At 36.7% G+C, this 17,959-nt stretch overlaps 1 protein-coding gene across 7 annotated transcripts in view; it reads left to right on the forward strand.

Moving 5' to 3' along the window:
- CNKSR2 (connector enhancer of kinase suppressor of Ras 2) overlaps positions 1–17,959 on the forward strand; it is a 375,664-nt gene that overhangs the window by 269,611 nt on the left and 88,094 nt on the right. For all 7 annotated transcript variants that reach the window (XM_074968071.1, XM_074968093.1, XM_074968061.1 and 4 more), the window contains 4 exons: positions 6,156–6,204; positions 6,978–7,150; positions 12,019–12,092; positions 14,965–15,036. In XM_074968071.1, coding sequence (XP_074824172.1) covers positions 6,156–6,204; positions 6,978–7,150; positions 12,019–12,092; positions 14,965–15,036 — 368 coding nt within the window. The remainder of the gene's footprint in view (positions 1–6,155; positions 6,205–6,977; positions 7,151–12,018; positions 12,093–14,964; positions 15,037–17,959) is intronic.

Raw genomic sequence — 17,959 nt, forward strand, 5'->3', positions numbered from 1 at the left:
TGGAGAGAACAGTGGCGGGAGTGGCAAGCAGCAGTTGCACCCCACAAAGAAAGCAGCACTACAGCAGCAGCCAGTAGTTTCCTCCATGCTGACATCAACGAAGTTCTGGTGCGGGGTCTGTGCATGCACGCACATCAGAGAACAAAGAGCACCAAGACAGCATACTCCATGACAGTATGCAAATACTGGAGATACGTGTCACAGGTCAAGACAACTGCACCTGGATACCCCCTCAGTGATTCAGCAAGAGCACCCACTCTCAGGCTGTTGTCTCTCCGGGTGGGGGGAGACACGTCCCTCTCCCTTCTGATTGTGGTATTCCCAGGCACCTTCATTGTGTTATTCCTAGCACAGACAGGTTGCCCCCGAACACCTGCTTGCTTTCTCTTCAGAGATGGATAACTGCATAACTGCTACAGTTATAAGTTACCACAGAGCTCTTTCAAAGCAAGCCTACTTTATTCTTACGGTACAAAGCATCACAGAGAAAATATAGTAAACACAATAAAAGAACCTACACACATGCTAATAAGCTTAGCAGATTTCATCCTAACTCTCAAATGGGATTTGGCAGGTGCAGCCTTTTAATACCCCACCTTAGGGGCATCCTTGCAAGTTCATTGGAGCTTCAGTTCAGAACAAGTACACAGACTTATGAGGCCTCTGTAGACCAAATCCTTCCAATTCTCCCTTAGGGATTGGGCCCTCTGTAGACCACAGTTCCTGTCCATTTGCTGGATCAGGAAGAAGGCCCTAAATTAGTTTAAAATGGGATTTTATCCAAAAGTCTTTTCTTTGTCTCTTGGTCTCTAGAGAATCCAGTTTGAACGTGTATGTACATATCTCCTGGGGGGATGTAAGTGGCTACAAAGGCTGATCCTGGAGGAAGTTCATTAGCATCTCCCCTGCCTATTAGAGAAGGTACATACAGTGCCACAATAACATATACAGTTACATTTTAATACAATGTACCCCAAACTTGGTAACCCTAATTCAGTAAGGTTTAATTTAACTCAGTAAAGTTTATCTTAATTCCATAAAGTTTGTTTAGGATAGTAACAGGATACTGTCAGGCTGTCACAACGTGAACAAGCTCTGATGAAAAATGTCTCCTCATGGTGCCAAGTTAGTCCCATTGAAATGGGTGACTAGTTATTTTCTGGTTTGAGTCTTTTCTGTCTGACTTACATTAAAATAGTAATTTATAACTTGTTGTCATTGGTTAAAATAAAGTTGATCAGTATAATGTTTTAGTATAATATTTTAGTGCTAAAGTATGTGCTTTAATCCCACTGAAGTTAAGCAAATGAATGAATGTTTTATTGAATGAAGGCATTAAATCTGTTCATGATGATATGAGAATAGTCATATATTAGTCCTACTCTCAGCTGCACACATTTGCATTGCAACTAAGTAATTAGAATCTGTCTTCAATGTATAGTGTTTAATTTAAGATTGGAAGATAACTGAAGAATATGATGCTTATCTCTAGTTTTAAGTGCCTCAAAGGTTAATTGCTTTATTGCCCTACAGTAACTATGCTTACAAAATTTTCAGTGCATATCATTCACTCCTGCTATATAGAAATATCAGTATATTGAAGATTTTTGAAATCTAGTGAGATGTAGAAGATTTGCCAATTAAAAATGGTAATTAATTTTTGTGAAAGAGAGTGAGAAAGAGTTGGGACAGTGTACTTTCACCAATAAATGTGTATAGTTAAATGTAATGTGTGATCCATTTTAAAGATTCTGAATATAAAAACTGTGACTTTTTTTAAATTGGAAAAATCAAACCATGCCATATAATTATCAGGGGAACTATACTGATGTTTGTTTAGTTTATTTGAATGTCAGGCACTACTATCTTAAGTACAGCGTGCATCTGGGACAAAACTAAAAGGGAAAATGTTCCATTAAAAAGAATTATTTTGATTTTTTTCTGCTATTAATGCAAACCAAGTTCAGCATAGACCAAACCATCCCCAGTATTGTCAAATTTCAAACGAATTAGCTTTTAACACTGACTATTTCTGAGAAACCAAAATTAAACAAACTGCCAGTTAGTAATTTTGCAAATTAACTACTAAGGGGAAACAGCTGCATAAGAATTTCCTACAGTTAGAGGCCAATCCCGGTAGTCTATAGATTCAGTGATGCAGGTTCAGGCCCCTAATGCATTTTAGTTTGAATTATCCTGGTTAAATGCCTTAGAAAGAAAACACCACATTTCTATGAGCTCTGTCTTTAATACTCTTAAAATAGGTGTGTTTTAGTAGCCGCGGTTACAATGGGAACGATATAATTTAAGATAAACTATAAAAAAGTATCTTTTATGCTCTGGTTTGGGCATGTGTATCGTTCAGGCACTTTAGTGTTTGGTATATTACTAAAACACGAGACATTGACTCCATTCAAATAAATGAGATATAGGATAATGGAGGGAATTTTCAGTGTAATTATGACATGAAGTGAAGTGGCCCTGCTTTTGGAATGAGAAGTTTTGCTAATTGAAGTTGTGGTATGTAGCATATCATTCAGAACATGAATAAACAGTTGGAACCTTTTCCATTAGCAACTATTTCTACTTGAGTTGATGTACCCTTTGTGTCATATGTACAGTGGCAGTACCGTTTCTATTCTATCAGTTATGTTGAATAACTAATAAGTAAGGTTCAGATTCTGTCACGGGTATTTTTAGTAAAAGTCATGGACAGTAAACAAAAATTCACAGAAGCCCATGACCTGTTGCTGACTTTTAGTGAAAATATGGGGCTCTGACCCCAGGCGGCTTCTCCAGCCCCACCGCTGTGGCAGGGGCTGAAGCCAAAGAAGTCACGGAGGTTCATTAAAGTCATGGAATCAGTGACCTCCACGACAAACTCATATCCCTCACTAATAACTGTCTTTCTGAAGTGGGTTTTAGCCCATGAAAGCTTATGCCCAAATAAATGCGTTAGTCTCTAAGGTGCCACAAGTACTCCTCGTTGTTTTTGCTGATACAGACTAACACGGCTACCACTCTGAAACCTGTCTTTCTTTTGTGTGTGAAACCAGGTTCCTTTTTAATTTCAGTATTGTTCTCAAAATGCGTAACAGAGATGAATTCTTGAAAGCTGGGGCCAGTCATCTATTTAAATATAGTAGGTGAAACTTAAAGGTGTATTGAAATCAATACTCTACTTTGTAGCTCATTAAAAATATTTCAGTATCCAGTCTGATAAGCCATTGATTAATAGAATTTTGCAGCAAAATATGAGTTTGATGCCGTGCTATGGGTTGCTTTTGCTGAATTCATAGGATTTAACATTTTACCTTGTTATGTGTGTGGCATGTTCCAGACCTAAATAGAAAAGGAGAAAAACAATTTCAGGACAGGGTGGAAAAACAATATCTAATAATTGGTGAGGAGCTGCAGTTAGCCAGTTGATGGCATTTAGCAGCAGCATGGGAGTCTAGTAATCACTGTGTCGCCATGCAGCACCAACAGAGTAAATAAAGAAACAAAACACTTTGTGAACTTGACCCTCATGCACGTTTTTGGAATCATACATCCTGTGAGTATGCAGTTGAGTCATTAGGTCCATTTACACATACTGTTCTAGGAAAATGTCATCTCCAAGGTGAAACTGGAGCCAGTTTTGTTCTGCATAGAACCAGTCAAACAAATTAAAAACCTAAAATCTAAATAAGAAGGTAAGTTAAGGCCTGATCCAAAGCCCATTGAAGTCAATTGAAAGGCTCCCGTTGACTTTAATGGGCTTTGGACCAGGCCCTTAATTATTATCTCACTGAAAGTGCTAATTCAGAACACTGAATTGTAGTAAAACCTTCCTGCTTTTCAGTACAATATATCATAGACAAAAATGGCTATTTACTTAAATTATTTTGAGGTGACGAAGATCAATACCCCTTCGCTAACATCTCCTCCAAAAACACCAAAATTCAGCAAGATGGAAACTCATTTCTGCAGAACACACTTAGATTATACGTTCAGACCAGAAGCACTTTTATAGGTTGTGGTTAAAAAACAAAACAAAACACCTTTTTTAAGGTATTAAGTACCACTTAGGAGAAAATAAGCAAAACTTCTCCCTTCCAGTTTAGGTGAATTAATGATGAAAACACTTAATACAGAAAAGTCAAATGAAATAAAACAGTGGGTTTTTTGCACTGACAGCTGTTAAGGAATTTTTTTAAATTCTGTATCAAACTGTCTACACTGAATTAAAGTAAGATTTGCAAAATTGCCTAAATGACTTAGAAATACAAGTCACTTACGCACTTCAGAACATCTCACCCTAAATCTTTCCTTCTAGAGAAATACAGACATATTTAGGCCTATATAAATAGACTCATTGAACTTGATTCAGAATTGGAATTGGTTGCCTTTGATGAGGCTTTGCTAGCTGGGCCCAGTGGACTAGCACCATTAGAGGAAGGAAAGGGACTAGACACAGTCAATCAGGAGAAGTTGTCCCCACACTTACCACCAAAGGCAGGATGATTTCAAGCAGGGCCCTATGGATTTTTTCCAACATGAAACTCCCGTTATATAATCACTCTTTCAGTCCCCTATATCACCCCACCCAGTCCCATATACTCTGATGCTATCTAGGATCAGACGGGGTGGAGATAGGGATGATTGGCCTTCCCCAGTGCATTTTCAGGCATCAGAGTCCAGGCCAGCTGCTTAGTTTCATGATGTTACTATTAATTATTGTGGCAATGTTGTTATATGGATTTAATTTGCTGTTTGAGAATTTGTCAGAACTTCATAGGAGGAAACCCCTTGGACATGGAGACGGGTTGACCTTTTCCCATAATGTGAACGTGTGAGCTAAGTCATTACGTATATGCAAGAAGTGAGAAAGAGAAGTTGGGTATGGAATGGACCTTAAAATAAAGAGAGCTTTGTAACATCACACCCCACCCTGCTGTGGGAAGGTTTGTCTTATTAATTAGGAGCAGGCTTTAACCCTGTGGGGCCATTAGTATTTTAACTTTGATTTATTTTTAACTAGTAAGACTAGCAGATGCCTGAAACCTTCGATTTTGATATTGGCTAAATAAAAGTTGAGGCAAGCGGTGTTTACACTCAGACTCTCTTCTGTGAATTTTATTGCTGCTACCTACAATATATTAAGCTAAAATACAAGGCAACTAACACTAAAGTGGTGCATGTTTTTTATGATTATGATTATTATTATTATATTTTTCACTCACTGAATAATGGACATTTATTGGATTTGAGTCTTATTGCAGATATGACCATGTAGTATAGCTTTTTATCAGTGAGGCCCTAAATACAGAGATAATTCAATTCTGATCTTATTTCTATGCCAATACTTAAAACTGCTTGGGTGTATCGGCTCTTGGTTACTAGGTTCAGTCAGGACCAGGTAAAGGACATAACTTTGTAAGTCAAGGGTCTTTAGTTATGGAGCTGTCTCAATCTTCCATATCTTTTGGGACATGATAATAATAAGGCTCATTTATTTCAGCAGATTTTTCCCTGAGTTTTGTTTTTGGATCCCTTCCTTTTTTTTTCAATTTTTCTCTCTCTCTCCCCATTCCCCTTTGTTTATTGACACATAATACAAAATAGTATAGCAGTCAAAAATTCAAATACTGAAGGCATCTACAAGCAAATCTGCCAACTCCCAGCCAAATCTTTCTAGCACCAGACGAAAAATATTTTTTCATAGTTTCATAAGGCATTGAAATAAAAAAAAAGAAATGCATACACTAAAATCAGAAATTAAGATCAGCTATCCAATGGACCACCAAACAGAACTAAAGGACTTTCCCCACAGGAACACTACCACTCTAAATGAGTGAAAAATGTCCTATTTAACACAAAACATAGTGAAAAAAAGAATGCCTGTTTCTGAGAGAAACTTTAGTTCTAGTTGGTGAGTTGATTTTATTGTGCTGTATTGTTTTCTGTCAACCGTTCATGAAAGTCTGAAATAAAATTGTATTTTTCCACTTGTGCTAGAAATCTGCCTAGGACATTTTTTAGATTTCGCATAGTAATGCTTTTGGTGTTCAAAGTTTTGATTGCTATTTTTATAAGAATTTAGGAAGGATCTGGAACACACTAAGTACACTGTTAGTTTTTCACTGCTTTTCTGTGTCTTCATTTGCTTACAGACCTTTCAGCAGTCTTCTCTACAGCAGAAAACTAAAAAGAAAAACAAAGGTAAGCATTAAATGGGTACTTTTTGAAGTGGTGGTAAAAAACAGAAATGTGAATATTACTGTTTAAAATATTGTAGTATTTTACAGGTTGCAATTTGTTAGCCTGAACCAAATTTATAGTCATCAGTTATCCATATGACAAAACTATCCAACCAGGATTAATAGCCCTTCTCTGATTCAGCACATCTTAACTGTATTCAACATTCTCTTTTACAGAGGTCTGAGCATGTTACCGAATTGCACTATGCAGGGTTTTGTGGGTCTTTCGAATGTTAGTAAAGCTGTACTTTTCAAAGTATTATCCAATATAAACCTATTTTAATCTTTTTAATATATATTTTTAAGCAGCCCTGCCTGTATGTACATTCATGTGTAGCTATTTGCGTGTTTACATATGTTGCCATGAAATGAACTATCAAGATGTACACAAACATATGTACCCACATAACACTGTATTTATATATCTTGTCCTCCTTTCCTATAGAACCCATCTTGTTGCCTTCATTTATTGCATTTTGTCTTGTGCTCAGATTATAATATCTGTAAGATAAGAGAATATATGTACTTTTTTCTTTTGCCATGCACACATTTTGTTGCTTGATTAAAAAGAAATAATAATAATGACAAAGAAATTATTATTGAAATGTTTCTGTTAAGTTTGTAAAGATGGATCAGATTTTTAGACAAATTTAGCATTTTGTGTTTGATTGATTAAATGCATAATGTGAAGCCTTTCACATATACTCATTTCAATTTAACTGTTTGCATTTTTAGCTCCAATTCCTGGTAAGAGCAAAAGACGGATTTCCTGTAAAGATCTGGGCCGTGGGGACTGCGAGGGCTGGCTTTGGAAAAAGAAAGATGCCAAGAGTTATTTCTCCCAGAAATGGAAAAAATATTGGTTTGTTCTGAAGGATACTTCTCTATACTGGTATATCAATGAGGAGGTAAGAAATAGGCCCATTCATTGCTCATCCTATCTAATGCTAATAAGTCTTATACTGTTTTGTTGTCATAATTAGATGGAAGGTCAAATACCATCCTGAAAACAGGTGAGTGATTTTATTCACCCAAATAATCTTACTTAAATCAGTAAGATTACTTGTATGACTAAAGTCACTCATATGCATTAGAGTTTGCAGGATTTGCCCTTTAAGGGTTGTTTTTTTTTTTTTTTTGGAACATAAGGAAGAATGTAACTACTCACCTCTATATTTCCATACCCTTAATAGTGTGTAATAAAGTCGTCATTCTCTCTTGACAACAAAACATTAATTTAGAAGAGCAAATCTAGAGTCATTTGTCCCTGTCATGATAACTGAGACAACATTATAGGCATAATTTATGTTGCATTTGGGGATACCTTATTTAATTGTAATAAGGAATCTGTGGTATTACTAAAATCCACTGTAGTTATGCAAAACGGTCTCAAATTGTGTTCTCTTTTGATACATTGTATCTAATTTGGATTATCGTTTTGAGTGCTTAATTATATACTGATAATGTTGGAAGAGCATCATTAAGATGCCTAAGACCCTGATCCTGAAAGGGTCCCTCATTTATCTAATTTATTTGCTTCTTTGGAAGAATAATTGTTTTTTAAATCCTTTTTTGGTGGAATGGACTCTTTGCCAGTTGTGTGAAAGATCAGAATTTCTTTTGGAAAATCCAACTTTTTTCTTGATGGAACTCTTTTTAGGAAACTGAGATAATCTTAAACTCTGATAGACTCTCATGTAGTAAAATATATTTACACCATGTGTCTGAATTAGGGCTGTCAAGCGATTAAAAACAATAATAGAATACTATTTATATAAATATTTTTGGATGTTTTCCACATTTTCAAATATATTGATTTCAATTACAACACAGAATACAAAGTGTACAGTGCTCACAAGTCCACTCGGTCCTACTTCTTGTTCAGCCAATCGTTCAGACAAACAAGTTTGTTTACATTTTCAGGAGATAATGCTGCCCGCTTCTTGTTTACAATGTCACCTGAAAGTGAGAACAGGCGTTCACATGGCACTGTTGTAGCTGGTGTTGCATGATATTTACATGCCAGATGCACTAAAGATTCATATGTCCCTTCATGCTTCAACCACCATTCCAGAGGACATGCGTCCATGCTGATGATGGGTTCTGCTCGATAACGATCCAAAGCAGTGCAGACCCAACACATGTTCATTTTCATCATCTGAGTCAGATGCCACTAGCAGAAGGTTGATTTTCTTTTTGGGTAGTTCGGGTTCTGTAGTTTCCGAATCAGTGTGTTGCTCTTTTAAGACTTCTGAAAGCATGCTCCACACCCTGTCCCAATGAGATTTTGGAAGGCACTTCAGATTCTTAAATCTTGGGTCAAGTGCTATAGCTATCTTTAGAAATCTCACATTGGTACCTTCTTCGAGTTTTGTCAAATCTGCAGTGAAAGTGTTCTTAAAACATACATGCTGGGTCGTCATCCGAGACTGCTGTAACATGAAATATATGGCAGAATGCAGGTAAAACACAGAGCAGGAGACATACAATTCTCCCCCAAGGAGTTCAGTCCCAAAATAATTAACTCATTATTTTTTTAACGAGCATCATCAGCACGGAAGCATGTCCTCTAGAATGGTGACCAAAACATGAAGGGGCATACAAATGATTAGCAGATCTGGCATGTAAATACCTTGCAACATGGGCTACAGAAATCCCATGCGAACATCTGGTCCCACTTTCAGGTGACATTGTAAATAAGAAGCGGGCTGCATTATCTCCCATAAATGTAAACAAACTTGTTTCTCGTAGATGTTGGCTGAATAAGAAGTAGGACTGAATGGACTTGTAGGCTCTAAAGTTTTACATTGTTTTGTTTTTGAGTACAGTTATATAACAAAAAAAATCTACATTTGTAAGTAGCACTTTCACGATAAAGAGATTGCATTACAGTACTTGTATGAGGTGAATTGAAAAATACTATTTCTTTTGTTTATCATTTTTACAGTGCAAATATTTGTAATAAAAATAATCTAAAGTGAGTACTGTACACTTTGTATTCTGTGTTGTAATTGAAATCAATATATTTGAAAATGTAGGAAAACATCCAAAATATTTAATACATTTCGATTGGTATTCTGTTGTTTAACAGCGCAAGTAAAACTGCGGTTAATCATGATTAATTTTTTTAATCGTGATTAATTTTTTTGAGTTAATCCCATGAGTTAACTGCGATTAATCAACAGCCCTAGTCCGAATGGTTCCAATTCCTCATCAACGTGTGAGTTCTCAACACTCTGGGGCAGACTTTTTTGTTTATTACTTCATAGAATAATAGAATATCAGGGTTGGAAGGGACCTCAGGAGGTCATCTAGTCCAACCCACTGCTGAAAGCAGGACCAATCCCCAATTTTTGCCCCAGATCCCTAAATGGTCCCCTCAAAGATTGAACTCACAACCCTGGGTTTAGCAGGCTAATGCTCAAACCACGGAGCTGTCCCTCCTGCCATACTTGTCTGTATGATGCTTAGCCCTGGGAGGCATTTTGGACATTTAGATTATTCTTGTTATTTAAGACCATTGTGTTTCCAAAGTGTGGTATCTTACTATAAAAAATAAAGAACAAGAATAAGCAATGTGTTCTTTCTTTTGATGTGTAAATATGCTCTGTGACTAAGATAACTTTACTTTTTCCTCCAAGAAAAGAATGTGCTTAAAGATATCCAGCATTGCAGGATCTGTCCTTTCCATACTTTCCTTCCAAATTATTTCAGTTCTACTTTTCTCTGTACATCTGTGCCTTTAAAAAATAAAATAAAAATAAATAAAAAGCCATATAGAAGGACATTTAGAATATTAAAAATAATTTTCCTAGAGTATCTTTAGTTCTTACATTGAAAATTATTTTAAGGGCTCATCATCAGAGGGCGTACTAGATTGTATGCTCCTTATAATGGCGACCTGATAGCTTCTATTTGTCTGTAAGATTTTATGCATAGTCATAATGCTATGTTATAATGTTATAAATGTTGTTAATAATAAGACCAACCAAGTCTATTATTATACTGTCCTATAGCAATGGAGAAATAAAGGCACCTCAAAGTAATACAGACTCTATGAATCTATTTGAAGTCCCTTTGAGTCCCTTTCAAGTTGGTTTTCTTGCACCAGGATGGAAAAGAGGCAGTTTACTGAATTTAAATGAATACATCCTGTATTCCTGGGAATACCTGTTCCTGTTGTCTTGAGAGAGAGAGAAATGACAGTGTCAAATGATTAAACAAAGGCTTGTTGCATGCTTATGCACTGGTGAATGGTACACTTTTAGAAAAAGGAGAAAGATGTGTGATGTATGTGCTTCTGAAGACATTGCTACAAAAGCATTTTACATAAAGATTGTGTTCCATGATGCCAGAAATCCTTATGTATTTTTCCCCCTTTCGGAGAGGTTGTGAATATCTAATATAATTTAATGGGAGCAATGACAGAGAAAATCTACGAAGCTGGAGCAATACAGTGAAAAATGTTTAAAAGAGGTAGATAGTGTTCTCTGAGAAGTAGAGCAATACCAAAATCTAGACAGATAAATTGACAAGCAGTCCAGGCATTAAAAATGAAAAACAAGTTGCTATGACAATGTGACTATAAATGGGAAACCTAAGCATACACAGAAACAAATAGAAAGTCCTTTACATAGGCTAGAAGAACACATATTTGAGTTAGGTGGTGAAAATCAAAAGCATGGACGAAATGAAGACTAAAATTGTCAAAGGCAAAGATAGTTGTCACCATAAGAATGTAAGAGTTCTTTGCATGAACAATAAGAGCAGAGGTTACCAAAAACAGTAGTGGAATGTTAATTGCCTGGTACGTGGATTCAAATAAAGGTATATCTCTCAGCCTTCCAAGGACTAAATATGTGACAAAGAACCAAAGTGATTGATAGATACATTTTTTTAAAAAATAGAAAGGGAAGAGCACGAAATTATGTGGATTCATTACTTTAACATATATCTGTTTTCTCTAGTCTCAATTTCATGATTCTATGTTAGTGATGTTAATAATTCACAGTTATAAATAGCAATATAACACAGTGTGTGGGGCTGATGTATTGGTGTCCTAAAACAAATGCTGTGCTTTTAAGTTGTGAAAAGTTGAGGACAGGTCAAAGTCCAGTAAAGCTATTCACAATTACCGAGTCTTTAGAGGAGGAGGGAGAGGCCAAGATTCCCCCTCTGTCAGTGTAACTGATAAGATATAAGAATAACTGGAGAGAGATCATTCATCTTAGCTGCAACATCATGTAAAGATGGCAAACACTACACATTTGTATTTTAAAATTGGGTTGATTTACATTACTGTGGGGTTGTTTTGTTCTCATAGTAAAATACAGGTTGAACCTCTCTAGTCCGGCGCCCTCGGGACCTGACCAGTGCCGAACCAGAGAATTTGCCGAACCACGGGAGGGCAATGCAGAGTGCCAGTGGGTCTCCATACATGTGGGAAGTAGGGGTGCAGGGGGTGCTGTAGCACCTCCAGGCTTTGTGCCCAGCATGGGCCCCCACCTGGGAGCCCCGCTGCTGGCACGCGAAACCTTAAATTAAAGTGAATAAATGAAGACGCGGCACACCACTTCTGAAAGGTTGCCGACCCCTGTTCTAGACTAAGGTTCATGACCTTCCACTCTGGCAATACTCCCATTGATTTGCCAGGAGTACAATAATATGCCGTATATAGGAAAGTAAGTAAAACTCTCTCTTTGTTTATGTTTAAGTTTTAATGGACTTTCGTCTTAAGCCTCATTAACTTGAATAACATATAGAACTGTCTTCATAGGATGAAAAAGCAGAGGGATTCATCAGTCTACCTGAATTTAAAATTGATAGAGCCAGCGAGTGCCGCAAGAAATAGTAAGTGTATTTAAAATCATACAGTGCAATAACAAAAGAAAAGGAGGAAAAAGCAATCTCTTGCTTTCAAGGAGTGAAAGTTCCCTTGTTTATGATAGTCAAATTAGAATGGAAATCATTGTAACATGATTTGGTTGCATAACACAAACCATGGTAAACAGTCAATATTCCTGTGCTGAGAGGGGAGGCGAGGGGATGTTCATGTGCTTTGAGGGTCCCACCCAAGGACACAATGAGTCTGTTGCAAAAGCCACACAATTCTCAACCATCAGCAAAATTAATTAAAACTAATAGGAATGCTTAGCTCCTTCCCACCCTGCTCCCCAGCTTCACCTTCATTGTCCCTCTTTTTTGTTTTGTGGAGGGACAAATTTAATGGGTTAACAAGCACAAATAAGCCTTTTTAAAAAGCAAGCGCTGAGAGATGGAGGAGGTGAAATATTACAGAGGTAACACACAAAAAGAAGAGATGGGTAAAAGGAGGCCTGTTCTTTTTCTAAGTCAGTTATTTACATCCACTATATCCCTTTGCCGCTGTGGGATTCTATGTTTGAAATAAAAAGTTTTGCTAAAAAACAAAATGCTTAGCTGTACGGTAGTTGTACATGGCTTTATTTTAAGAGTTTTTTGCTTTTCCGTAGTTAATTTGTATCTGTATAATTTGTGTCATTGTTTTAAAATAAATAGCAATGTGTTTGAAAAAAGCTAACTCGCGATTTATTATGGCTCTCAACTAAGTGTATTAAATACAAAGTAAGTGAAAAGATCTTTAGGAGACATGTTGCCAAATCCATGGCCAGACACAAGCCTTATTTTATTCAAAACTAACTAGGAGAGTTTTCTAAGTTTCAACCATCTGCTGACATTGTGGGCTGCCTCTTGAGCAGGGATAACACAATATAGCTCCAGTGAAGTTAATGAAGCTACACTAATTTACTGTAGCTCAGGATTCAGAGTACCAGCCGTGATAGTCTGTATCCACAAAAAAAAAAAGGAGTACTTGTGGCACCTTAGAGACTAACAAATTTATTACTTTTGTCCTTAGTTAATTATATATCTTTGGCATACATAAGTATCTATCTTGCTGTGTGCGTGCCTGTGTTCACACATTTTCATTCTTACCACTGAAATCTCTGTGCATTGCCCGGTCACAGGCAAGTGTGTGGTTTGGTTCTTTTGTATAAAGCTCACCTGGCACCATTGTAATTCTTTCAGCAGACCTCTGTATTTTAGCATATGTATCACTTTCACGTTTTTCAAAGAGTGCTTTTGAAACCATGAAAACTATACCAGATAAGCTGTTTAGAGATTAAAGCTTGTCATGATGACTTACATGCCCCTTTAAAAAGGATACTAATGTTGTTCCCATTAGTTTACAATGCTCTTTAAAGTAAACTGTTCTGTGTAATAGTCTTTAAAAAGGGTAAAAAAATGAAAAAACTTCCACCTGTGGTTTTGGGAGTTTCAGTGTTCAGTCATTGCTCTGTGTTTTTCCACAGATTAAATGCAATGTGGCTCTGCTTCATTTATTTTCTTGTTAGTGAAGCAGCGTCATTGATGATGTCAGTTCATCTCTGAAAACTGCACTTCATTTAAATTATTGTCTCACTCTGAGTCCTGTCGACTGAGTAGCAGAACACACAAATATGATTAATAAAAAACATCCACTTGAGTGGCAGATAAAAAAAAAGATATTTAGAATCCAGATGACAGATGTTATAACAATTTTAAGATAAGTCAAGTTTTGGGTCTCAACAACTTGATTATATCTTTTTAAACAGAGCAGATGCTGCTCAACATCTGTTCTCACTTGTGTAATGTTATGCTGTGCACTGATGTGTAGAGGAATCCTTTTTGTCTAACATTTACAGATTTCTTTCACTGACAATGCCTTTCTTTCTTCTAATACCTCGGCATATAGTCAGAGAAAAGAACAATTGTCTGTCTAATTGATCTCCCTTGAAAACAGGGACGATGCACTTAATATACCATACTCTTTGTTTTGTTTTCTTTGACTTTGCTCTGTGTTTTGATGCTATTTTAAAGCAATCTTTGGGAGGCCATTAGTTTTTAAAAACTATTTCTATATTGTACATTACTAATAATTAACTTTCATAGAATAGTTTTCATATCTAGATCTCCAAGTGCTTCACTACAGCTTTCTGTATTTGTAGAAAATTCTCTGCACACTTTTTGTTTTAAAAAATTGTTTGCAATAAATAGATGAAATACTATTGAGCTCCAGTGACAACTCATGTTGATTACTTTGGTGGGTGGGAAAGATGACATGCCATTACCCATCATGCTAGATGACCTCGTAAACACCCCGTTGGATTACAACAGCTTGTCAAAAATCAATCCGTACATCACATTTTTCTATTTGACTCCCAGTCGTTAGTGCTGAAGGTGATGCCAAGGGCACTGTGATGTGAAAAGTCAGAGGAACGAGAGCTTTTCTGTTATATCAAATAAACTGTTCAGTCATTTTTCTGTTCAGAAACTCTTTTGACACCTCCACCCACATAAACACAATTGCCTGTTGTATAAACTATTTTAACTGCTTCAGCTTATCCAGATGTAACATCTATCATGTTAATAGCTGTTGAACTGTCTTTGTGCATGTTTGAATGCAGATGTTATTTAAAGATAGATGGTCAATAAAGCCTTTTAATCAGTGACAGCTGGATGGATCCCAAAAGTTATAAGGCTGAATTAAAAAAACACACACATGCTTAACCAACCTGAAAGAAAATTAAACACAGTCTCATTTCATTAAGTTATTTGGATTTCTAATTACCTTTATTTTTGAAAAAGATGTTTTGTGTAATTATTATTTTTGCACATTATGTTTTGACTTTTTTCTTTCCAACAGTGCATTCAAAGCCTGCCATCCTAAGATCAAAAGCTTTTACTTTGCTGCTGAACATCTAGATGACATGAACAGGTAATCAAGCCTAATAAAGTATAAAACCATATAGGGAACCATCTCTGAATACAGTGCTTTCCTCTGAAGCCAATGATAACATGTTATATATTTGTTTTCATTAAAGGTTAAGTTTTAGATGGATGAGTGCAAAAGAGCATCTTAATTTTTTGAGAAAAATATGTTTTTAATCCCCATCCTCACCTATGGTCATGAACTTTGGGTAATGACCGAAAGGATAAGATCATGGGTACAAGCGGCAGAAATGAGGTTTCTCCGCAGGGTGGCTGGGCTTAATCTCCAAGACAGGGTGAGGAGCTCGACTATTTGGGAGGGCCTCGGAGTAGAGCTTCTTCTCCTCTGGATCAAGAGGAGCCAGTTGAGGTGGTTCGGGCACCTGATAAGGATGCCCCCTATGAGGCTTCCGTTGGAACTCTATCGGGCATGTCCCATGGGGAAGAGGCCCCCAGGCCTACCCAGGACACGCTGGGGAATCCCCCAGGAGGAGCTGGAATCTTGCAGAAGAAAAGGGGGTCTGGTCCTCACTATTCTCCATGCTGCCGCCACGACCTTCACCAGGAAAAGCAGCATTAAGGAGAAAGAAGATATTTTTAATATTAATTTTATGCAAAAATGACCTCCGATTTTGTTGAAACACATCCATAACATGTCATAAACAAACACACATCTATTATCACCCTTGTGGTGGAACTAATCATGATAAATTTCTGCCCAGAAGAAGGTAGCAAGGAAGTAAAATCAGGTGTTAGAGGTCAATGTTTCTTTGAGCTATGATGATAGTGGTTGTGCTCTCCACTGTGCTTTTCCACTATGGCTGAAGAAACATGAACTCTGCAGGGTGGGTTCTTCAGGAAATACAGCAGGTAATGATGTTTCTGAGAGTGTTGCTTTTGAGCCCAATCCATCAAGGATGCTCAAGTGTCCTCAAGTGGGAGTGTAACTGGCTAAATTCATCCCTGTGCAGAGGGCCAGTACAAGGCTTATTCAACTTAAACCCAGTTTTGAGGGCCTGTGTGCACACCTCTACACGGTATGAATTTCACGTAGAAGGCACTTAGGGTGAGATCCTGGTTCTGTTGAAATCAGTGGTGAAACTCCCATTGACTTCAGTGAACCCAGGATTTCACCCTTAGCACCTTGCAGAGTAGAGCTAACTGTCTGTTCCTTAGTCCAGTTTTGTGATCTTATTAAAAATGCTTTAATTTTCAACAAAACTTTAGCAAGATCACTTTTAACTCATCTAGGTGAACTTTATACAAACTCTGGTAACCCCTGTCTGTTCAAGTGTTTGCTACAGCATTTTTTATTTTTCCCAGCATAAAATGGGGTACATTTATTTTGAAAACATATATTTATGTGGCTTTCATTATATGGTAAAAGAACCTAATTAAAGTTTCCCATCTTAAATTGATTATCCTGTTCCTGTGGGCTCGTGCTTGCAGGCTCCATTAATAAGTGAAATGGTGAATATGAGTTTAAAACAAAGAAAAAAGACAACCTTAAACAGTCCATATAACTTATTAATAAAATACCTTGGCAGTGATAAGAATGATGATACCTATATTTACCATCTCTAACTGCTTTTAGGTAACAGTCAGTTTCTGGAAACTTTCATTTCTTACTGAGATCTGTTGACCAGAAAATAGATTAAAGTTTTACATTTATGTTTACTTTTACTTAAAATGGATATAGGGTAAAATTTGCAAAAGCACCTAAGTCTCATTTTCAAAATTTGTTTGTAAGACTTTGCTTTTGCTCTTCATTGTGTTACGTAATTCTATCAGGCTAGCCACTAATAATGCACTTTACTATGCACTGAACAAAATACCCTCAGGACTAATGAAATCCTGACCACACTGAAAATATCATGAGTATTAAACATAAGTAAAATCTCTGTCAGTAGATCAACACTTGGTATGAAAATATGCCAGGTTTTGGGGGGGTAAAAATACATAACTGTGCAATAATCAGAAAGTACACACCAGTGTGACCTTGGAAAAATGTTTAAATGGGTCTGTGGCTAATCACAGTTAATTTGATATTTTTAACCCTACATCATGACTTACATTTTGCCATTTTGGAATGAGTTCTTAGCAGGTCACAAATTAAATAAATAAACAAACACACACACTGGACCAAAATCTGAAGTAGTGGCCCTACTCCACCAAATATAACTGAGATCAGAATCTGGCCCTGTGATAGTAAAATTGCTCTTTGTTTAAAGTATCAAAAAATAATTACCCCTAGTCCCAAGTTCTGGTTCATTTCCAAAAACACTGACTTCACACAATTAACCTTTTTTTTTTAAAAGGTGATTACTAAAGAATAAATCCTTTAAGTTCAGCATAACCAAGTATTTAAGAGCACTTGTTACATCCTACTCTAGCCTTACATATATTCACTCAAACTTTAAGAAATAGATGGTTGTGACCAGGGTCCCAGTGGGAGCCAGCTATGGTCACTCAGTTAGGGTGAACTGCAAAGATTGGGGCAGACAATCCCCATAAAGCTGGTGGATATTCCAGTACTTAGATTCATCATACCAAATAACAGTTCCCTTAAAGTGATCCAGCCTCAGGCCTCCATCCATGTACCCACGACAAATATAATGAAGATTTCTGTAAATCTTATTTCATCATATAAAAGGAAATGTTTTACCGATCCCAAAGGATCGGACACATTACCTCCCAGGTTAATGAATGTTTCAGATCTTACCCAAATACATGCTACAGCCAATTCTTATTAACTAAACTAAAATTTATTAAAAAACAAAAGAGAGAGTATGGTTAAGAGACCAATATACATACAGACATTCATTCAGTTCATTGAGGTTCAGATTCATAGCATAGATGGTGAGCTTTGTAATTGCTAAGAGTTCTTTCAGAAATAGTTCATAAGTTATAGTCCAATGTCCAGGACTATA

The sequence above is a fragment of the Natator depressus genome, chromosome 1 (genome assembly GCF_965152275.1).
Source record: "Natator depressus isolate rNatDep1 chromosome 1, rNatDep2.hap1, whole genome shotgun sequence".
In the NCBI taxonomy this organism is placed as follows: Eukaryota; Metazoa; Chordata; order Testudines; family Cheloniidae; genus Natator; species Natator depressus.